Source organism: Tachypleus tridentatus, chromosome 12 (genome assembly GCF_004210375.1).
Source record: "Tachypleus tridentatus isolate NWPU-2018 chromosome 12, ASM421037v1, whole genome shotgun sequence".
Taxonomy (NCBI): domain Eukaryota; kingdom Metazoa; phylum Arthropoda; class Merostomata; order Xiphosura; family Limulidae; genus Tachypleus; species Tachypleus tridentatus.
In genome coordinates this window covers 10,488,366-10,511,215 of record NC_134836.1, presented here as the reverse complement: position 1 = coordinate 10,511,215, position 22,850 = coordinate 10,488,366, and the positions used below count along the sequence as shown (strand labels likewise).

At 30.7% G+C, this 22,850-nt stretch overlaps 1 protein-coding gene across 21 annotated transcripts in view; it reads right to left on the bottom strand.

Moving 5' to 3' along the window:
* Positions 1–494: 494 nt before the first annotated feature.
* The window catches only part of LOC143234313 (uncharacterized), a 32,608-nt gene continuing 10,252 nt past the window's right edge, over positions 495–22,850 (bottom strand). For 14 of the 21 annotated variants that reach the window (XM_076471597.1, XM_076471583.1, XM_076471588.1 and 11 more), the window contains 4 exons: positions 15,902–22,650; positions 15,085–15,568; positions 8,383–8,577; positions 495–2,416 (listed from right to left, as the gene is read on the bottom strand). In XM_076471597.1, coding sequence (XP_076327712.1) covers positions 2,157–2,416; positions 8,383–8,575 — 453 coding nt within the window. In that variant the 5' untranslated portion in view covers positions 8,576–8,577; positions 15,085–15,568; positions 15,902–22,650 and the 3' untranslated portion in view covers positions 495–2,156. Of the gene's footprint in view, positions 2,417–8,382; positions 8,578–13,828; positions 13,931–15,084; positions 15,569–15,901; positions 22,651–22,850 lie in introns of all 21 variants that reach the window. The other 7 variants (XM_076471596.1, XM_076471591.1, XM_076471603.1 and 4 more) reach the window with 5 other exon arrangements.

The window sequence follows — 22,850 nt, the reverse complement described above, 5'->3', positions numbered from 1 at the left end:
TTAAAACATTTTTGAAGTAAGGCCTATAATGTTAAGTGCCCATTGAGATACTTATAGCAAACCACATCCAGTGGAACAGCATTCTTATAATATATACTTTATCCAGTACCCAGTTAACAAACTGTTATCCATATGAAAAAAAATACAGTAGGAGATCCACCTCATACAAGGCAATGGTGGAAGTATAATGAGAGTAGGTATAAACTGGGTTTGACAATACTCCTGAGTGAGTCCAGTGCTTTGAGAATGGGTATAAACTAGTGTTGACAGTACTCCACTGCTTTGAGAGTAGGTATGAACGAGGGTTGACAGTACTCCACTGCTTTGAGAGTAGGTATGAACGAGGGTTGACAGTACTCCAGAGAAACTCTTGTGTTTTGAGAGCTGGTATAAATTAGGATTGGCAGTATTACAGAGTGTGAATCAGTGCTTCTGCTCCAGAAGAAAAGAATCTTTTATATATGTTTTTACAATTTTACAAACTTTACAACAAAATTAGTATTAAGGTTTTTTATTAATAAGAATCCACACTGAAAACATAAAACAATGAACCATTTTCCTCTTAAAACAACTTTAAGGTTAAGCACATAAAAGTATATTGAAGGTTTTTTTCTTGTTTTATTAATTCAGGTTATATTAAATATATTAAAATATATAGTGGTGTAGAAACTCCAGACTCTGGAGTACTAGAGTGGATGCTTTAAGTGGCACTTCAGGCTCCTGAGTGTGTATAAAAAAATTGGTCAGCTGTGATCCAGAGTACTGTCAGCTCAGTTTCTATTAATGTTTATTTTAATCACCATATTACATGTATATAGGGGTAAAGTGAACTAACTTTTCTTAAATAAACAGAGAACAAAAAAATATTGGTGTTTTAACACATTCCCTGACATTTTGTCTGCAGCTGTTCTTTTACTTTTAACCTGTAATCCTAAACAGAAATTGAGCATTAGTTTTTTTAAACTTGTTCTTATAAACAAAAACAGTGAATTGTCATTGGTTCATAGAAATGCTAATATCCTTGGTCCAAGGTTGATCAATGTCAGATCCATGTTTTTCTAACGTAAAGAAAACCTAAACTAGGGAAGGTGTATCAGTGCTGAATTTTAACTGAAATACTATAAATATTATTTCTAAAATAAACTTTCTTAATATGTTAGGTTGTCCAAAAATAAATGTTGGAATTCTTGCAACATTTAGAAGCTGAATACCGAGTAAGTTATCATTGGTTGGTTGGTTGGTTTAATCCAACGTTTGTTGTTTACAAGGTGTCTTAATTGTCTACTGTTTCAACTCTACTCAGAGTAAGTTTTGCAACCTCAAAGGCAGCATGGATAAAAAGCAACCAAAACTGCACAGAACATAAACCAGGCATTCAGCCATGGACCTTTTACTGAACATACAGTTCAGCATTGGTTTAAACATGGAGATGAAAGTACTGAAGACCATGTAGGTCATGGAAAGAAGCCATCTTTAGATGTAAACACATTAAAGGAACCAGTTGAGATAGACCCTCACACAACAGTATGTGAGCTTGCAGAAAAGTTAGGCACAAGCAAATCAAGCACTGGCAACCACCTGAGAATGAATGGAAAGACAAAAGAGTTGGATAAGTGGGTTCTGCATGAACTGACTGAAGATCAACAAAATTGACATTATGAGACCTGTCATGGGTGGCACTTCAAAAATTAAATTGGGAATCGTGATTGTGCCTCATCCATCTTTTTCCCTTACAAATTTTCATTTTCTCAAGGACTTTGACAAGTTTTTGAACAATAAATGCTTTCAAAACTAGGCCAGCTGCAGAAGTTTTCAGGGAGTTTCACCGACTATAGAAACTGATTTCTACAGCAGGGGGATAAACAGCATTGTTATACATTGGCAAAATGTGTTGAAGCAAATGGTGCTTACTTTGATTAAAGCATGTTTTACAATACTGGTTTATACTTTTCCAAATTTTGCAGTTCAAAAACAACATTTGTTTCTGGACAACTTGATACTTCATCATTGTGAAAGATCAAATATTATAAATCAATTTTTCATTTAAAAGCAAATTTAATACTGATTACTGGAACATTGTCTCGGAATCTGATTTTATTAGATTTCTTTGTGTTATTAGGAAACAGTGGATTTTCATACTCATTAGTGGAACAATTTCAGTTGTCTATAATTTTAGATCTATGAAATTTCTTTACGTGTGTTTTGAGGTTACAAATAAAGGTAAATGGCGTCTGGCAAAAATCACAATAGAACGATTCTCTGTCAACCAGGTGAGTCTTCATGTGCCTGTTGAATGAGGACTTGTTGAAAAATCCTCGATGACAGAGGTGGCAATAAACATCAGGTCTAAGTAGTGCTGACTGTTTGGATGACTTTCTCTTTGCTGGTACTAATCGTAATGAGCCAGCTTCTAGACCTAGGAACAAAACCAACAGTGTACTAAATCTCTCTCAATTTGAGTTTGTACAACACAATTCATGTTTAGGAAGATAAAATAAATGTACAAGTAGTTTTACCACAATATAAGCATTTTACAACAGGTACTAAAATCACCTGTAAGCTTTCAAAAGATGTAGTTTTGTATCATACAATTTAGAAAACAGATTTAAAATAATTTGCATAATACAAATATTTTTTATGATATTCTTTAACAAAAATATGAGAAGACTAATGTTCTTAAAAGTAAACATTTTCCTACAAAGAAGTAACAGAGAACTTTATTATAAACTGAAGTGAGTACTTAACAATATGTAATAAAGTATATGGTAAATTTTATTCACAGTTCTTACTAGGTGATAAACAAGAACAGAGACCAACAAAATTACTCTAGAATCTCTCACTACAAGCCTTAGTCTAAGCACTGAAATTCACTCTATTTGTAAGAAGGAAGACAGCAATTAACATGAATATGACTGAAGATTTTATCTGTTAATAATTGGGTTGTTTCTCTTATTAACAGAGCTTTTTTTTTCTATCAATGTTGTCTTCTTTACTGAGGATTTGTACTTGAGAAGAATTATTTTTTTCCCAGTCATGTTCGCTCGAAGGAGTAAAAAGTTTTCTGTTACTTTTACAAATATAACAGCTTCTGCAATCTGTACATTCAGTTATACACATTTCCTGGAGTATCATTATCCATATACATTTTGGATAACAGTTAAGCTAGTTTCTATTTCTTCCAAGTAAAAATGTAGGTTGTACCTTAATATAACTTTTTTTATGACATTTTTGACATCTTCAGTTCTTTAATCTAACCTAAAGCTGCCATGTAGGTAAACCTTGTGAACAAAATAAATTATAATAAAGAAAAGTTCTTTGAAATCAATCATTTAATGTAGCACCCTGACAAGTAATGAGACACAAGTTCAGTAATCTCTTAAAAATTCAATAAGCTTTTCTGATAACAAACACAATTAAATAATCCAATGTAACAACTTAACAGTAATTAAAGTACACAATTCAATAATGTGATGTAATGACAAAGTACATGACACATCAACCATCTGCTGTGTCAACATAATAAGTAATAACTGGCACAACTTGAACCATCTGCTGTAGCAAGTTAACAGTAAATAGTAATGGACACAACCTGCTGTAGCAACTTAATAATAATAATGAGCATAACTTTAACCAGCTGCTGCAGAAACACGGGAAGCAACAAGAGATGCACTTTTATGAAACTTGTCTAATGGAACAACTTAATAATGACCACAAGATTACTATATTTACAAGTTTTTCATTACATAAACACTTTTACTCATCTTGGTCTGACATTTCATGTACTTGGTTAAGAAAAGGAGATTTTGTTTTTTCTCGCAGAATAGGCTTTCATTTGAATTTAGTGAATAGTGATACCTTAAGGTAAATAAGCAACAAAAAATCAAATTCACATAACTGAAGTGGCAACTTTACATAAATATTGCAGAAAGAAAAATGAACTTGATATTAAAAAAGGTGACTATTAATTCAACCACTGTGGTAGCCTGAGATTGTGAAGAAGCATACTCATTCATTCACCTGACTTGACACAAAGTAAGAACACAAGTTCAGTCATGATATATCAACCTGACACAAGGTAAGAACATGCATTCAGTCATACCATGTGAAAATTTGACACACAAGTTGAAAGATTTTTGTTTCCAGTTATAGAGGCAAATTTTATTAGGCTTGCATATTATACACTTTACCATGAGGCAAGTACTTGACACCTATGATTTTTTGCTAGTTAAAAACAAAAGTTTAACCTTTTACAGTGATGACATAAACAATGAAACTTGCAAGTTCAACCACCAAATGTAATAATCTGACATTACAAAACAAGTACTACTGTATCTAACATGACATCACAAGAAAGACTAGTTGAACTGTTTAGAATTAGGAACTGTTAAAATAAAAGTGCAAGTTAAGCTGTTTATTCTTCTCTCAGGAAAATTATGTGTTGCAGTAAGAGTGGAACTGTAAGAGGGACTGCTCATGTATGGTAGACTGTAAGGAGAAGTTCAACCTCGATCAACACCAGTAGTACCATGCTAGAAATATCTGGCCTATAGTAGGAGGAAGGTACTTTAATGTTTACCTCAGACATGGGAACTGGCAGAGAATATATTCAGATCCAAGGATCTGCATCATCATGTGTGCATATTCAACACAAGGAACACCAGTACTTCTCATGAACCAACATATGAATGACAGTAGGAAGGGAGACAGCATTGTGGTGTACAGTGATTCAACTCCATTCCGTAACCAAGATTTATTAAGAATGAATCATCTAGTCCATGGAAGGAAGGTAAGGGGACAAGTTCAGTCATGATATATATACACAAAGGAAGCTGGCCAGCTGGAGGGGTGAACTGCATTTTGGTGCAAATTGAACAGTCTACAGCCAGGTTGCAGATGAAAATAGGACATCAGGTCTGGCAGTAGACATGTCTGTATACCATCTATGGCCCACTACTACAGTGGAAAGGAACTGACAAGAGGCATGGACTCCTATACTCCACTGAAAAAGGGAGAAAAAATCCATTGCAGAAACTAGAGGAACAGAGCACTGGAGACAGTGTAATGGATGACTGCAAAATACTATTTGAAAAGCAGACTATTCCTATGTCAGTCAAAAGTAGGAGTGGCAGGAATGGGAAGCAGATCTTTTCTACTTTACTAACATTAGTCCATAAGTGTACAGCCTGAGGTGAACATAGTTATAACACAAACCACTGTGAGTAAAAAGCCTACAAGCAGTTTTGCAGAACACCCCATCTCAGCAGTAGACATTATTAATCAGAATGGTCATACAGTGTGGGTTTAAGAGTAAGTATACTTAATCAAGTAACACTTGTCAATGATTGGAATCTGTATATGTAATAAAAAGGCCTCTATAGAGACGAACAGTAGAAAAAGAGCACCTATCCATTCATAAAGAAACTGGAACTAAAAGCAATGGGGAAAAAGAGTGGACCCAGCTGAGACAAGAATTGAAAAATAACCTTAGACGAGCAAGGTATTGAGTGTAGGAGAGCAAAGACTACTCCACCTTAAATGGGAATATTTAAAATACTGTTATTGAAGAAAAGATCTCTGTGTTATGATAAAAAAAATCATTTAAGTAATCTAAATAGTGTATTGTAGCTAGCAATAAAGCTTCTGTCATTTTAAGTAGTATCTATAGCAATACTGAATACAACACAGATATTGTTTCACTGTACAGTAACTTGTAAGGCCTCATTTATAGTATCTATGTACAGTTTGGGGCTCCTTTCCTCAAAAAGGACATTGAATTGTTGGAGAAGGTTCAGAAAAGAGCCACTAGGATGATACCTGTGATGGTGGGATTGTCCAATGAGAATACACTGAAATATCTAAACTTGTTTTCTCTAGAGAGAAGAGTGAAAGAGGATTTGATTGAAATGTTTAAGGGTATTTACAATACATAGCGATCAAACTTTTTTATGTTTACCAGCAAAAACAATAGAACAAGACTTCATAAATTCCAAGTTTTGCATATAGGAGTTGTTTGCAGTTAAGACAGTGTTACTTTTCAAATAGGGTGATTGGCTTTTGGAATTAGCTGCCCTTAAGTGTTGTAGAGACAGAAGAGATTGGATGAATACATGAGTAGTAAGGGGAGGTTATGGTTGGGAGCTGGAAGGAGCTAATAAGCTTCAATTTGTGCCTTAACATTTTATGAACCTGTGTTAGGGTCTGATCAGACCAAAAGTGACCTATAATGTACACTTTCAATTTTCTTTGACTTAATTTCTTACATTACTGCAATAATCTCACCATATGTTGAATAAAGACTTGAACATTATAGCACAGCCAGGTTAAGGTACTTGATTTGTAATCCAACAGTTGTGGGTTCAAATCCCTATCATGCCAAACATGTTTGCCCTTTCAGCTGTAGGGGTGTTATAATGTGATGGTCAATCCTACTATTCATTGGTAAAAGAGTAGCCCAAGAGTTGGTGGTGATGACTAGCTGCCTTCCCTCTAGTCTTATACTGGTAAATTGGGGACAGAGAGCCCTCGTGTAGCTTTGCGTGAAATTCAAAACAATTATAACGCTTCAGCATTTTTGGATACTTTGTTTATAAAAGGAATGGTTTAATGCTACTAATTTTTATACTGATGAACAATACAAGTTTATTTCTTGACTTATCAACATATGTTCTCCAGAATACATAAATTTTTTTGTTGTTCACATTGCATGCTAACCCTGATAAAAACTGTTATGCAACTGGTTTTTGGAATTTCAATCTAGAGCTTACTATAATAGTAATTTTGGGCTGAGGGATCAATTGGACATCAGGTGTTCTACAATATAACTTTTCAAATGTGTGCTAGGTTAATTTAAAAATATTGTGAAACCTGGTAAACTCCACAATCTATTAATGTCTAAAGGTCTTGCAAAACCTGACAAGCTCTACCATTACTATCAACTGAAGGTCTTCCAAGACTGAAAAATTCAATATTATTATCAAAGTTCTCATGAGAATATTAAAAAAAAAGCTCCTCCATTATTATCTACTTTTTAAGATGCCAATAAACAAGTGGCAATTGGAAATAAATCTAATGAATGAAAATATATGCTAGTAACCTATATTTTATTTTTGCATTATAATAGTAGCAAATATATCACAATATATGATACATTATTTTACTGGACACATGCACATTGAAAGTATAATTAACGAATATGAAAGACTCCAACTTGTGTGGTTTAGTTTGCTCATTTGATGATACTTTATAAAGACAAAACATACAATAGCCATATCTATTTGTCATTGTCACCCTCTCAGTGTCATTTAGAAAAGGTACATAACCTGTCAGTTTTATTCATCAGGTGTTCAGATACTTTTGATAGATTTTTAACTGTGTTTCTTTGTACTTATGGAACCAAAATTTTAGATTTAAACAAGCTTACCACATGGAAATATGTTTGTCTTTTATCTCTTACATTTGTAATGATATCAGATGGAAAACTATTATGTAATCTATTCTCTGCATTGAATAACAATTTAAATGATACCCATCAACACTAACTGGTTCTTTGTCTTTTGTTTTATTAATACGACATTATAGTAGATCTTAATTAGCTATTCCATAAAACAGAACAGGTAACTTTCTTTATATTTTAGTTTCAAGTTCACAAATAAAAACAAAGTTTTTGAGTGGTATAAAGTTTTTCCAACAATCATAAGAATATTTTTTATTATTTTGATAACTCATACATTGATTAACATGCTCTATACAACATGTTTTTTCTTCAAAAATTCATAATTGTATACATGAGATTAATAATAAAACATTAAAAAAATTCCAAACAAAAGTTTCAAGTATTGTAGTGACAAATTTCATTTTTGATATCAATAATATCAATCATTCTTATGATATAATTAATTCCATTCATGTTCTTATAATATCAATAACAACATAAACATTCTTCTGTTTTATATGATAATTTGGTAACCACTCATTTCACATAAATTATACAAATAAAACAATGCACATATTATGTTTCATGGTTATACCAATAATGTGATGCTTGTTGCTATTGAGACATGTTATACTTAATGATTATATGAATAAAACAGTAGTTGTTTCTATAAAGACTTTTTCAAGATTATACCAATAACACAGTTCTTGTTGCTATAGAAAAACGTTACATTTTATGATTCTACCAATAAAACTATATATTCCTGTAGATACCATGATTATACCAGTAACACAGTGCAAATTCCTATAGGCACGTTACACATAACAATTATACTAATAACACAGTGCATCTGAAATATCATATTCAAGACAATTGTTGATTTAAAGGCAAGAAAATGCAATGATAAAAAAAATCAAGTTTTTTTATGAAATACTATGTTTACAGTCTACCAAAAACTCCATGGTCTGTACGACGATGTCGTTTTAAACTTTCTGGATGGTTGTAAACTCGTTCACACAATGAACATTCCCATGATCGTCTTTCCCAGTGGGTGAATCGCTGATGCCGATACAAAGTGGTGGGGGATGTTAAGTAGGCATGGCATATCTCACATTCATAACGCTTCTGTGAGAAATTACACATACCTGTCAATAGAAAGAAATAACCTAGTAAATAGAAATATTTGTATAAAAAATAAAATATTCTGTAAGGTTGAAATAATACCCATGCTACATGTTTCAGTAGCTACATAGAAACGTATTAAGATACTGATATAAAAACTTAAAATATATTTTAATATACTGTTAAAAGGCATTCATCATAATACTTAAATATGCTTGCTGATATTTTGACACAAGGGAACATTTTTCCAGGTATTTGTGCAAACCCACAAGGGATATCTGTCCTTAATTTTTAACTGACAAACAAAAACGAATGCACCTCCCACCCAGTCTTTGGCTACTCTAATGAAAGAGTATGACTTTACCATCACTCTTATAATGAATCAAAAACTCCAAATAACTTATCTTTGGTGGTAATTGGAAGTGAACCATAGATTCAAAGATCCATAGTCCAGAATGTTAAACGATAAGACACATCATTACCACAGAAGTACAGTGTTTTATTTTAAACATTCCTTAAGATATTAATACACATTAAACATTGTAATATACATTTAACTGAGGATGAATATAGTGTATCCACAAACTTTCCTTAGTATGTAGCACTTATTTATTATTCACACTCCCAGAGATGTTGAAATGTTTAGAAGTGATACTTGTGTCACAGTCCTGTAAATAATAGTGAAGGATGGACAATTGATTATGTGCTGTGTTTTGAACATGCTCTTTAACACAAGAACAAAGACAATATATTCTAGAACCCACATAGCCAAAGTTACACACCTTGGACATGCAAATTTATTGATGACATAAGAGTAATACCTTATAAGAATACTGTCTTTATATCCAAAATAATTACTTAAATGAAACATTGGTTTAAAGATAATTCTAAACTTAATATGTGGGTAAATTTTATTACTCAGAATAGATTTAATTTATTTCCTTAATTCTCCAGCATGAAAACCAGTAAATAAACTAGTTCTTTGTTTGTAACCTGTTTACTAATTTTTGGAAGGTATAAACCTTAAATAATTCTTAATAACAGTATCAGGAAAACCATTTTTTTTATATAAAACAACTTTTATGTTTTGCATTTCTTCATGGAAAGAGGAAAATGGACTAATAATGTTATAAGCCTGATGAATTCAGTGCTTTTTTAATTCAAAAGGTAAAAAAATGTCAAAATCAAAATACTAACCTGTAAAAATTGGCGTTTGATAGCACTTAGTGTTAAAAGTATGACCTAAATTAACAATCTTGGTATCTCGGAAAGGTAAGCTATTAGCTATTTCTTCTTAAACTGTAGATCTAACACTGTTATGTTGATTGTTCAGATAATTTTAAAATTTTTTAATATTAGGTTTATTCTAAAAACTACAACAGTATCATGAATATACCTTCTATAATATAATGCTTTGTACTTCTCCAGACAACATTTTAACCACTTTTCTTTATAATAAACTAACCAAACATTGTGCAACACTTGAACTCATAGATATTTTATCAAGATGTTAATAATAATAGCTGTTAAAAATATTCGACTCTTTGGTGAGAAATTCTGATAGTTTTGTAAGTATAGGTTTGGTTATCCCCCTATCAAAATTTTGAAAAACCAAATTATTATTTTACTTGTTTACTTCATTTAATGGTAAATTTGGATACAAACACTCAATATCAAGGCTGGCAATGTAGATATGTTTATCAAAAACCAATTTAGATACATCTTTGGAAAATTCAAAACTATTTTATACTATAAATTCATTAGTTACATAAGAATAAAAAAAACCTGTTAATTTAAAATTGAGTTGGTTTAAGGAGACAATTTATGTATTTTAAATTACCAACATAATGAAAACCAAGTGATCCAATTTAATTACAGGTGACATGAGATACCAAACATTCTCTTTAAATGTTTAACAAATAATTCTATAGATGTTATTTTTTGTTACTGTAATTTCAATCAAATTGTGTTATTCAAAATTTTATCTATATAATATTTTTGTATTGCCACACCGTTCCCTTAATCTGGTTTAAAAATTACTAAATTATCAAGTGAGCTAAGTGTTTCAAAACCAAAATTTCGTCTTTGGATAAGTTTGAACTTTCTTTGCGTCAAAACTATAGTATCCTGAAATTGCTAGACCTGAAACTTCAGTAACTGTTATCAAATGAACCATTCTCTTCATGTATTGGTATACAGTTTAAAACTAGAAAAATATTCTACATTATCCAGTCTTTAGTAGTTGAAAACTTTAAAATGATCACTGCATCACTGCCTGAGGGCAGGTTTTAGTAAAACTGAAAGCAAGCATATACACTTAGATTATTCAGTAATATACAGGTAAGCAGAAACCTCCCAAAATATTGATAAATACAACATAGTGATGAGACTCATTATTTTAATAGATAATAATTCAAGACTGAACTTGAGCATACTTCAAAGACAATTCCTTCATTGTTACAAGTGAAACCCATACATTATTACAGATGTAACTATACAATATTCCAGCTGTGACCCTTATATTAATTCCAGCTATAGCTTCTACATTTATCTAGCTGTTACCATTCCTACATTTCTTCACATATAATCTATACATTATTCCAGCTGTTGATCCTACATTAACCCATTTCTAGATCCTATATTATTCCATTTGTAACCCCCTACATTAATTTCATGTAAGTTGTATATTATTAAAGCTTGAACTTATTACGGTGATATTACACATCCAACATTATATAAGATGCTACATATTAAAAACAAAATGAAAAACAATTAAGTTAGTTATTTATGTTGGTAATTATACATCTGATGCATCCAGAGGGCTGATTAAACTGATCTGTTTTTTCAGCACACCTACAGTAAGTAAAGACCCACCTTTAGTTAATCAATCTTATCAACTACAACCATTCTGAAAACATTTCAAATATACATAAAGTCTCACACTTCACTATGTCTTATAAAGAGTACAGCACAGGAAGATGAGACTGTAAAGTGGTGTTTAGGGTATCATGAACATTAAAAAGTCACAATTATCACTAAGGGTTCCACATAATTTGTGATCAGTCACATTTACTTTCAAAATATGCTCCTCTGGCATCCAAAGTCCACTACATTCATGTAATAATTGATATTACAGCAACAAATGATGTGTTATCTGGTTTGCTGGCCACCTGTATTCGAGTTCTGGAACTGCACAAAATTTCCTGTGGTACTTATGCAACTTTAGGTACCTCCACCATAAACAAGCTAGTGTTTGTTGTTGAACAAGAGGGCCATTCACATGTAAACTGAAATTGTTCTGTCTTGAAAATACTCATGTAAGACAAGTTTTGCCTGGCTTCAAATATGAAGAAGGGTACCATTCTGCATGAAAACCATAGTGTTAATCACACTTTGTCACTGTAGCATGGAAAACATGTTACCATGCAGCATATGCTGATAGTTGTTCAAAATGTATGATCACATAACAAAGTCAGTTGTGAAACCAACCACACTGTCACCTTAGTATCATGAAAGTGAATGTTGCATGTGGATTAGTTTCTAACCAGTTACTCCAAACAAGATGAAGCTTTGTTGCATCAGTTCACTGGCAGGCTAGACATTGTCTTGCCACAAACTGCAACAGAAAATCAACAGACTGGATCAAATAAATCTTCAGAACTAAACATGTTATAGCTTGGAAGAAAAAGTTTATTGCTTCTATTGTGGCATAAATGACTCCAACAACACTTTCAGCAGGTGTCAATTGTCTGTCTGTGCATGACTTATTACAGCCTGCATCTTTAAACTATTTTATGAACATGCACCCAGCAACTTTGAAAGCTTTGAAGATGTTATGCACTGTATGGCTTTCCCCCCAAGAGATACTTTGGCACTGCATTCTTTAGTGTAACAATATTCCACTATTCATGTCTCCAAGTTTACTTTTGGTTAAATAAGCTATCCAATTTATAATAATTGGGAAATAGGTTAAATAAGCCAAAGTGGCAAATGTGGAATTCTATCTGCCTGAAATCCTCTTAATACCCCTATGCAAGATCACTTTCCAATGTCATGATGTTTAGGAGACATGATGCACTTAACTGTAAAACTTTCTTTATAACTACCCTATTTATAGGTTGGTTTCCAGTGACTGTAATGAAATCACAGGCAAGAAAATTGTAATTCAAGGAACAATTAAAACTCAACAAAACAATAATCTTTAATTTTTGAAACTGTTATAATATGTATCTTGTACTGAGAAAATACAGCATAAGGTTAACAAGCTTTACAAACCTGTTAAATTTCAGTCTACTGTGACCACATTGCAGGAGTAATATCTTTACTTAATGACAAGAATAATGAAGTATATTTTTTAGTCATAACCGTATATGGTTATGTGATATGTCTCCATCTTCACTTTAAAAATTTTCCTTGCATAAATAATGGGAAAACCCAGAATTGTCATTCATGTCAAAACAACATGAAACTTAACAACACAATTTTCTAGCTAGGATGTCCTGTGATGTAAACTCTGATTTGCTAGTTTTATCACTGGTACAATATATCCAATTCCAAAGTGACAACCAATAAAGATTACAATGTAAATTCTGATGTGCCGGTTCCATTCCCGGTATTGTTGCTGAGTTAGAATTGATGAACAATAAAGAGTGGCGATTGTTTAGCTGCTTAGCTCATGTTATTAAACAAAACAGAATCAATGCTTCTGGTGGTTATGAATAAAATCCGAAAAGCTGATAACATCAGATAAATCTTAATGTGCCCCATCTTTCACTTACGTACACCTCTATACAGATATCAATGGTTTAAAGAAACCTTACATAAGAATTAAGTAAGACAATGATATTATTATGCCTCAAATTTGTGTTGAAGATAGAAATAAAATTTTTTATTAGTTCAACTTACTTCTTCCCTGAATCTACAAGTTAAGTAGGTAAACAAAAAAACTTTCAGGTTTTCTCAGGTAGAATCATGTTTGACGAAATACAAATTAATTATATGAATAAATGTTAAAGGGTTTTTAAGTGTACTTGTTATCTTTAAAATGCAAATATTAAATATTTTTGAAAAAGTAGATGTTAATTTTATTGAAAGCCAAAACTTAAAGTTCAACAGAGATGTAAAGTATTGTTACTGATCTGTATAAAATTTTCTATGACCTTAACCTACAGCTCAAAGTAGAATCAAACTACATTTGGATCCAAAGACAGCGTTATCAGCAAAGTAAAGCATAACAAACCCCAATTTTTAATGATGTAAATAGATAATGTTTACCTCATTTTGAACACTTAGAGCAACACTAGAAACTTGCAGCTTCTACACTAAACATTATTAAATACACATGAATCTGATGTGATAGTTGGATTGCACAATTCTCTGAAAAGGAACAAAGAGATTTATTTTGACCTATTAGATGTTTCATATATACTTCTTCAAAAACTTTAAAATATGATGTTGTTTTCTGTTATTTTTATCACAGTGAGAATTTTTAAGAATTTCCATCAGCTTAAAGTTTTATTGGTAGTCTTATAATGTGCAAGATAAAATAATCAGATATCTGAATGAGATTTTGTAACATGAAGAGACCAGCTACTAAGAATTTCAATGAACATGTACAGATATTTATGTTTAGAAATTTACTACTTCTAACAACAACTAAAGGTATCATTGCAAACCAAATTCTATAAAAGAACATGGAGCTTTACTTTGTAAAAAATACACGATACAAAATCAAGACTGACAGGCATATGATAAACAAAGAATGGAATTTTGTTATGTTTGTTAGAATAAACCTTAAAACTTTAAATGGAGAAATAAATATTGTGTATTTTTCTTGGTTACCAGTATTTCAACAAAAGTTACAGATACGAGTTTTATGATCAGTTATGAAATGTACATTTATTCCTTAGAGAGCCATGATAAATAAAACTGATTTATGAACAATACATGTACAAATGAAATGTTTATTACTCCCTAACCAAGAAGAAATATGTTGTAACAATGCTACTTAAGTGATACTTAAGAATTATTAATGAATCACTGTCAAAAAAGTACATTCTCTTGTTTGTAAATTGGCTGACAATAAACTCATAAAACACAGCTAATGTCACATGTTTTAATGGTAAATATTAGTAAAGATGTAAAAACTGTGATTACAGTCCACTGAAATTTCTAGTTTAAATCCTTTTAATTGTTCAACTCTTACCAAAATATACTCACACTTGAAATGTTCCAAGCCAATGTTTATACTCATGTTTCTAGAGCTAACATCCACTTAATTACCACCCATGATAACACATGTGAATAACTGTCTGAACTTTATTTTCACTGTCATGTCATATCAAATGCACATGCAAATGCTTCATTTCTATGTTGACAAACTAATAACCACTGAAATATTAGATAAAACAGCAGAAGATAGCAGTAGAAAAATGAGATTATAAAAAATAAAACTGTATCTGAGAGTTTACTATAATACAAATTTTGTAGTATATTGGTTTTTGTCATTTGTTAAATAATGTTTTATTTACCTTTTTTCAGATATTTTATTATTTGGATTCCAAACAATAGTGAGAATAAATTTTTCTTAGTGTATGGGAATTCTCTCCTACCCTTTGGTATTGAGTGCAGGAAGTTTTCTACTTTATCTTGTATTCTAGTTTTTCTACAAATTAACCATAAAAATGTAACTACAAATAATCCATTTATACTGCAATCAATTCAATTAACCATTTTTCCATTCCACCAATTCAAGGTAAAAAAGAAACAAATGTTGCAACTGTAATCAATCAAAGTCTAATTCTTGATCATATGCCATCCCAAGAACTGACGCAGGAATGTCGTGACCATGTGCTACCCTGCGATGATTTATGAGGCTTCCAGTTCGCTGGTAAACCTGGCCACAGCTTGGACAATGTAAAACCTTCTTTGACCTGTGTTTGAAGCGGCGATGTCTACTGAGACTTGATGTGTGAGCAAACACTGCCTGGCATATGTCACACACTAGCTTTGCTCCTATGATAATAATAATAAAAAAAATATAATTAAAACCCAAAAATATTCTCTTAATTCATAAAATTGATAACACTGAATTGACTAACAAAGGATTTAAAATATCTGAATGGTATAAAAACAAACAATAAACACAAATTAATATACCAAATGTTAAGGTTACTAAAACAGTTATGTACAATACAAACAATACATATACGTATGTACGTGTGTGTAACAAGAAAAATATAACTACAGAAGTCAAACCCTTTCATTCCAAATTAGAAATGAATAGAAAATATTAAATAGGTATGATTTTTACAACTTAGCATTAATTACTGATATCCAATGTATTACCATCAGAAATTTAAAGCTGTCTGATGATGTAGTTCATAACAAGACTTGGAGTAAACCAAGAATGTTTTTTTGGATGAGATGATAAGACATACCAACAAGGAAGCCTCAGAAAGCACATGGAAAATAACACTATCAAATTTCTTAAATTAGTAACAGGAAATACATATAAATGTCCAAAATATCCTTTACAGAATACTTGTTTCAACATGGTCATACCACTGTATTAATACCAGGACCAACAAATACTACAGATTACAGTTACATAAAAACCTACTACAACTTCTACATCCACAGTCTTTACTGATACTGTATTTAGTCAAGCTGCACGTATTGAATTTATGGTACAACCAACTTCTATACATACAGTCTCTTGCAGTATTGTATTTAGTTGGACAGTACACTTTCTTATTTAGATATTACAACTGCCATATTTATAGCAATATACATATGATTATCTTACAGAAATTTCATCTGCTATACCTATAGTTACTATACATATAATTATCTTTTTTACATATCTTAAATTTTCTGTTATAACAGTTATGTTAATTACAGTTACTCTATCTGTTGTATGCTGTGTTACTACAGCTACTTTAACTTGCAGCTACCATGTTTTATGAATAGTTCACAAAACTGCATCTCTTGTACAGTTATGAAAACTTGACTATTTAGTAATGTAACAGTTATGTCAGTTACAGTACTCCAACTCCTAATGCCAATCAAAACAATAAATATTTCTAAAATGTGATGCTGACCCTAAAAAATATATGAAACAAGAATTCAGTCTTCTGAAAAGACAACTTCATGGAATTTTTTCATGTGTACTTTAAGGTTACATTTCAAAGTAAAAGATTTCTGGCAAAACATGCATTCAAAGGATTCTCTGTTAAAAAGATGAGTCTTCATATGTCTGTTGAAGGAAGACTTGTCAAAAAATCCCCGATGACAGAAGTGACAAAAAGTGTTACTTTTGAGCAGGAGTTCAGCATTTTTCTTCAAAGATTGCTTAGATGGTCTTCCTCTAGCAGGAACTAACCTTAAATGTCCAGTACCACCTGTGAAAACATCAATCTTTATTACTGCATACTTTGAAGAAATAAAACAAGTAGCATTTGGCTTTAAGTGACTGCCCCTGCTCGAATATTGGGTAAAATTAAGTTTCATCTTCTATACTGTACCATTCTTTGCATAGTTATGAACCATGTCATGCCATCTTGTTAGTTGATATGTGGTTTTTGTAATAAAGTCTCTTTCTGTGCTTTTTTTTTTTTACATATATGTGATAAAGCACTGAAGTACATTGTATGATGTCATTATATGATCTGTATAGTTTGGTGAGAGATGTTGTTTGGAGTTTGCTGATGTCAAAACTATTTTTTGGTTAAATGTAATTTGAAGTGAAAATTTAAAAAAAATTTCAATGGCAACCTGATGTTCTTACATAAGATATGGCCCATTTCCTAATGGTGCCCTACCAATAACCACTATTTTCATTCTAGCTTGCAACCTAGCATTTCAACCAGTTTCTTCATCATATCATTGAGTGAAAACAGTACTTTTTATAACAGATTGTTCATTTTATCTTGTTGATGAATTGTTTTACTTTTTTTTCCAAAAATAAAACATGCAGATAGTAGAGAATGAAAAAAGAGTGAAGAATCCCTTCACATCAACTTACACATAACCAACACAAAAACATGGACACTAACAACCTCTTGATAAAAACTCTCACTAAACTACACAGAATGAATGATGACATATAAAATCAGTTTAATCAAGTTCAGAAAAACATAAGTAAAGGGGAAAGAGCTTTATCACAAAAACAGCAAACTCTCAAAATAAAAGGCACTACACAGTTGGTATCTTTGATCTGAAGGACACAATATATACAAGTCCATACAACATCTAGAAATATACAGTTATTAAATACCTTGAAACAAAAACTATAGTAAACTTAATGCTTTAACCAGTGTTAATTAAGATACTAAAATTAATTAAATTTAAGAAATAAATCTGTTCACAGAAGTTACAAAAACAAAAATAAACTCAACAAGGCTAAGAAAATAACTGTGTACACCTAATAAATGTTAGAGAATCATTAAATTATTTTAATAAAAAAAGGTGTCTAATTTTCACTCAGTGACAGTGTACTCTGACAAAACAGCTTAAATATTAGAAAATTATATTTAACTACGGTAACAAAAACAGAATATGTCAAATACAGCTTCTGTAAATATGCATCTTAAATAAAACACACAGTAACTGAACACATAAATGCGTGTCTAATTTATTTAATACTTTTGTTCTTAAAAATTCTAAGTATATTTTAGCAAATAAGAAAGCTGAAAGAATTATTCCACAGCAGCAACAATTGGAATAATCAAAACAATAAAGGTTTTATATTGTCCTCTTTACAAAAAAAATGTGTAATGTGAATTGACCAAGGTTGCCAACCAGCTATTACTTCATGGGAAGTTAAAAAAAAAGTGTTTTACTTGAATCATACAAGTAAAAATAATAATTTACTGCTGTTTTTTTTTATATTAGTAAACAAGAAAATTGTAATGTTGGCAACACTAGTGTTGATGCAAACTTTTGTTGACACCTTTTTTTTTAATAGAAATGTGTTAATGTGTATCTACATAAACATCTAATTTAATGACAAATACTTCAGCAGAACTGTTCACAATTATATATATATATATATATATATATATATATATATTTTATTAAAAAAAATTAAACAGATTATTGTACATACTGGCATGTATAAATATTTATATGTTCAGAAATTACAGGTTAGTTAATTTAATATCCATACTTACTAAACATTTATTAATATTTTTTTTTCAGTACTAGTGTCATAAAAGTGATTTGTTAAAACTATCATTGAAAACCAATAACGAAACTAATTATTGCTTGTCTCAGATATCAACTATGGAGAAGTCTATCCACAAGTAAAGTTCAGAAAGCTTTTAGTGAACTAAGAAACTTTTACACATTTTACTTAGATTCTGAAAGGTTGTCAAGTTTTTACCGCAAGTTTTAATGATATGTCTTTAAATAGTGAATCCATTAACAGGTGTTAAGGCTTTACAAAATAAATAATTAGCTCTTTAAATCTACCAATTATTCATATTGTTACTAACATGATGGGTTTTAAATATCACTATATGACACCAAAGAAACAAAACACTTTTTGTGTCATGTGGGTTGTACAATAAACCAAGTTATCTTTAGATCATGTACTCCTAATTACTGCAATGGAAATGTAAGGTGAGTGAAATCACAGTCAATTTAACAGTAAATTATAAAAGTTTATATAAAAGTTCTGGGTCATTGTAGGAGAAAAGTAAAATGAATCATGCAATGATAAAATTGAATGAAAAAATATTCTCATAAAAAGTCAATTTGAAAGAAACATACCAGTAACTAGCACAAAATACATCTCACACTCATTTATTTCAAAATGTTAATATTCTAATTCTAAAGGAATATTTGAAATGTTAACCTGACTCATTCAGTGTTTACTATTAATTTACTTTTACTATTAATTGCAAAGATGTTGTCTGAAACTTGTTCAAGTTTAAAAAATCTTAGTCTGACTTCCAAGCTATCTTGACAATAGTTAGTTTAATATCTAATCTTTCTATATTAATTCTGATGCTTTAAATGAAAAAAAAGAAGAAAATTATCTGAATATTAAATCAAACTCACCTTAAGTTTTTGAACTGGATAAAATACATAACGAACAAGAATTACAATTTCTATATAACATTGAACAAGACTTAATTAGTTACTGAATATTTAAAAAACTATCAACATTCAGCTCAGAAAATCACCAAAGTTAATGCTAAATAAATACTAATGAACACCTTTATATATACACCTACACACTTGTCTTCATTATTTCAACTCTATAACATTCTCCAACATTCAATTGCCTTTTTGAATGCATTTTTTACCTGATGATGACCTAACACTACAGACTGACACATTGTAAAATCTGATCTTGTCAACTGTAAGTTACTGTTATTCTGTATTAAGTTCAGCAAGTTCCTCACTAAACATTAAATTACATATTACATTGTTGCAAGCAATGTTAAGAGTACAACAATTCAGAAGCTATTTAATTATAATCCCTCATCTAGTTTATTCATAATTTACTTGTATTGTTTAGAAGGAGAGGGTCTGTAAGAGTCTTCTATTCAAAAATAAATCTTAACCTGTGCAAAACTGTGTAAGGAACATTTGTAGGCTGTATTATAAACTATGATATAAATCAATAAACCACATTTCATTCTGTATTAGCTTTTCATATCATCAGTGTCAAAACATTCATTCTTGAATTGGTTTCTAGTTTTTCAGTACAGTTTTCCCTTACATTACAGCTGTTAGGTTAATTTTCTTATTAAGCCTTAAATATCAAAAAATATGATAAGAGTGTTGAATTTAGAGGTTGGTCTTTTAAGTTTTCTTTAGGTTATGTATGATTTTAAATGATAATGTAAACAGTATCACGATCCTTCATAAGGGTTTGTCATTAACAATTTGAAAAGATTAGAACCTATAGTCACATCATTTATATTAGTCTGTTTTGTTTTTTTTACTTCGTGCATCTTGCTAGCCATTCTTTCATAGCAAGTGACGGAATTCAATTGCTCTTTCAGTTGACTCATCTCTATATTAATAGAATACAATATAACCAGCAACAAAAAATTACTGGTCTCTTGCAAGTTTATTTCATGAGTATGGATCTCTCTGCCCCTTAAAAGGTAAAAAAAAAAGCATAGATGAGAATGATGCAAGTAATTTTGGAAGTTTTTAAAATAAATTATATTGCTGGCAGTACAGTGTTGAAATACTAATTAAATCTCTCACTGTCATATATCCAAGTACCAAACATGTAATCAAACTTCTACATCAAGATTAAGTGATGCCAATTATGTTTTTGTTTCCAACATATGTATAAAAATGATTAAAATTACCACTGCTTTAATAGCACAATTATCAGTTTATATATCTTGTATTAATTAGTATTTGACTGACAAACAGGGATTTTTATGTACAAAACAATCCTTTTAAGACTAAATCACTATCTAAAAACATTAACAAAAGAATGTGTAAAATTACAATACTCTCCATATCAACTATATGTAGAAGAAACATGGAACTGTAAAGACAAATCTAGGAAGACCTGAAAACATAAATCCCCAATCTAGACTAGAACAAGATTCAGCAGTAGAAAGAATTATTAAACAGAAGCATGTATCTACTAATACAATCACCATTACTATAGATATCAACTGTCGTATACAAGAAAGAATAAAAAAAAGTATTCATACAAAGCAAGAAAACAGCTTTGAACAAGGAGGAAAGATGTGCTGGATTAACTGATGGCAAAATAAGATGGTGATATCAGCAGATGGCTAAATAAGATGGAGACCATTAGTTCCAATAACCACTGTGCTGAAGTAAAAGCTTAAAGCTAAAATATTAAGCTACTACAATAATTATAAAACATCCCTCTGCAATTACCACTTATTGTGAATGTCACTGTATAAATAACTAGATGCCATACACACTTTACAATGTACAAACCATTCACTTCAAGCTTCACTAATATTACACATTTCTGAATAATTACCACTTTTAAATTCTAGTATTTTTTATATGAAAAAAAAGATAAAAACATTTGCTTAAAAGTTCTTCAGTAAGCATTTCATCAAGGTCAAAAAGTGCCATGAAATACCTAAAAAACAAAACAAAAATTGATGAAAATTAAACAGATCTGACTTTTGTAAATATTTGAACTCTCACCACATATGTGTGGCACTGCACTGTTAAGCTGAAATCGTAATACAGCTACTCCTCATAACTAAGCTAGGTTTAAACCTAGAAACATATGGTCATGGCAAATACAGCCTTTACTGCAGACACAAGATGGGTTATCATTACTTACATGTGTACAAAAATGTCCATATAAATCATCAGAAATACCTTCAAGTTTTTGTTCAACACACCATTAAGTTACAATGTTTTAAATTAAATAGAAACCTACTACATATGACAGTTAAAATACTACGTATAATATTCTAGTATATAAATATTCTGTTAAAAGATGAATGCCATTTAACTAAGTACAAATTTTTATTACAATATTTTCAATGACCTATGAATAAGGCATTTACAAATCATTCCTCAGGTTTTATAATTCCAGACAAATGTAATACCCTAAATTGTTTACACCAACAATAAACACTGTCACATTTATCAAGTGATTATTTATGTCTAACTATGGATAATACAAATTTATCTCAGTTGCATTTTCAACCTTGTAAGATAAGTTTATAAATTATCATGACCCATACCTGAATATTACAATTTATGCAAAATGTAGTTACTTTACATGCAAATTTTAAAAATTTAGGCTACTGAGAAAATCTCATTTGTTACAATTTGATTAAAAAAAAATAAAACAGGAAATATTTATCAAAAAGCAAGGAATAACGTTTAAATTTTCTACACGTAAAAATATTCTTTCAATAACGAATCTGTGCTCTTCTTTTTATTAATGAAGACTCCATGCTTTGTCTTCATGTGTTCTGAAATGTGGTCAGGTCGGCGAAAAGTTCGTCCACACATAGGGCAGTGTAATGAAGCCCTTTTGTGCTGAAACCTCTTGTGCCTTGTAAGTGCTGATCCAAATGTAAACTGAGCATTACATATATCACACCTAAACTTGGTCTCTGCAAGAAATTAAATGTTCATTTAACAAATTAAAATTTAGAAAGTAAAAATTATTTTAATTTTTAAATACCTAAAAAAATACTTAAAAATGGCACAAGACTTAAAAATAACAAGACTGTGAATGTGTAGATCTTCAGAAATACATATTCACTATTATGAATAAGTACTATCAGATTGCACATACAAAATTAAAACCAGT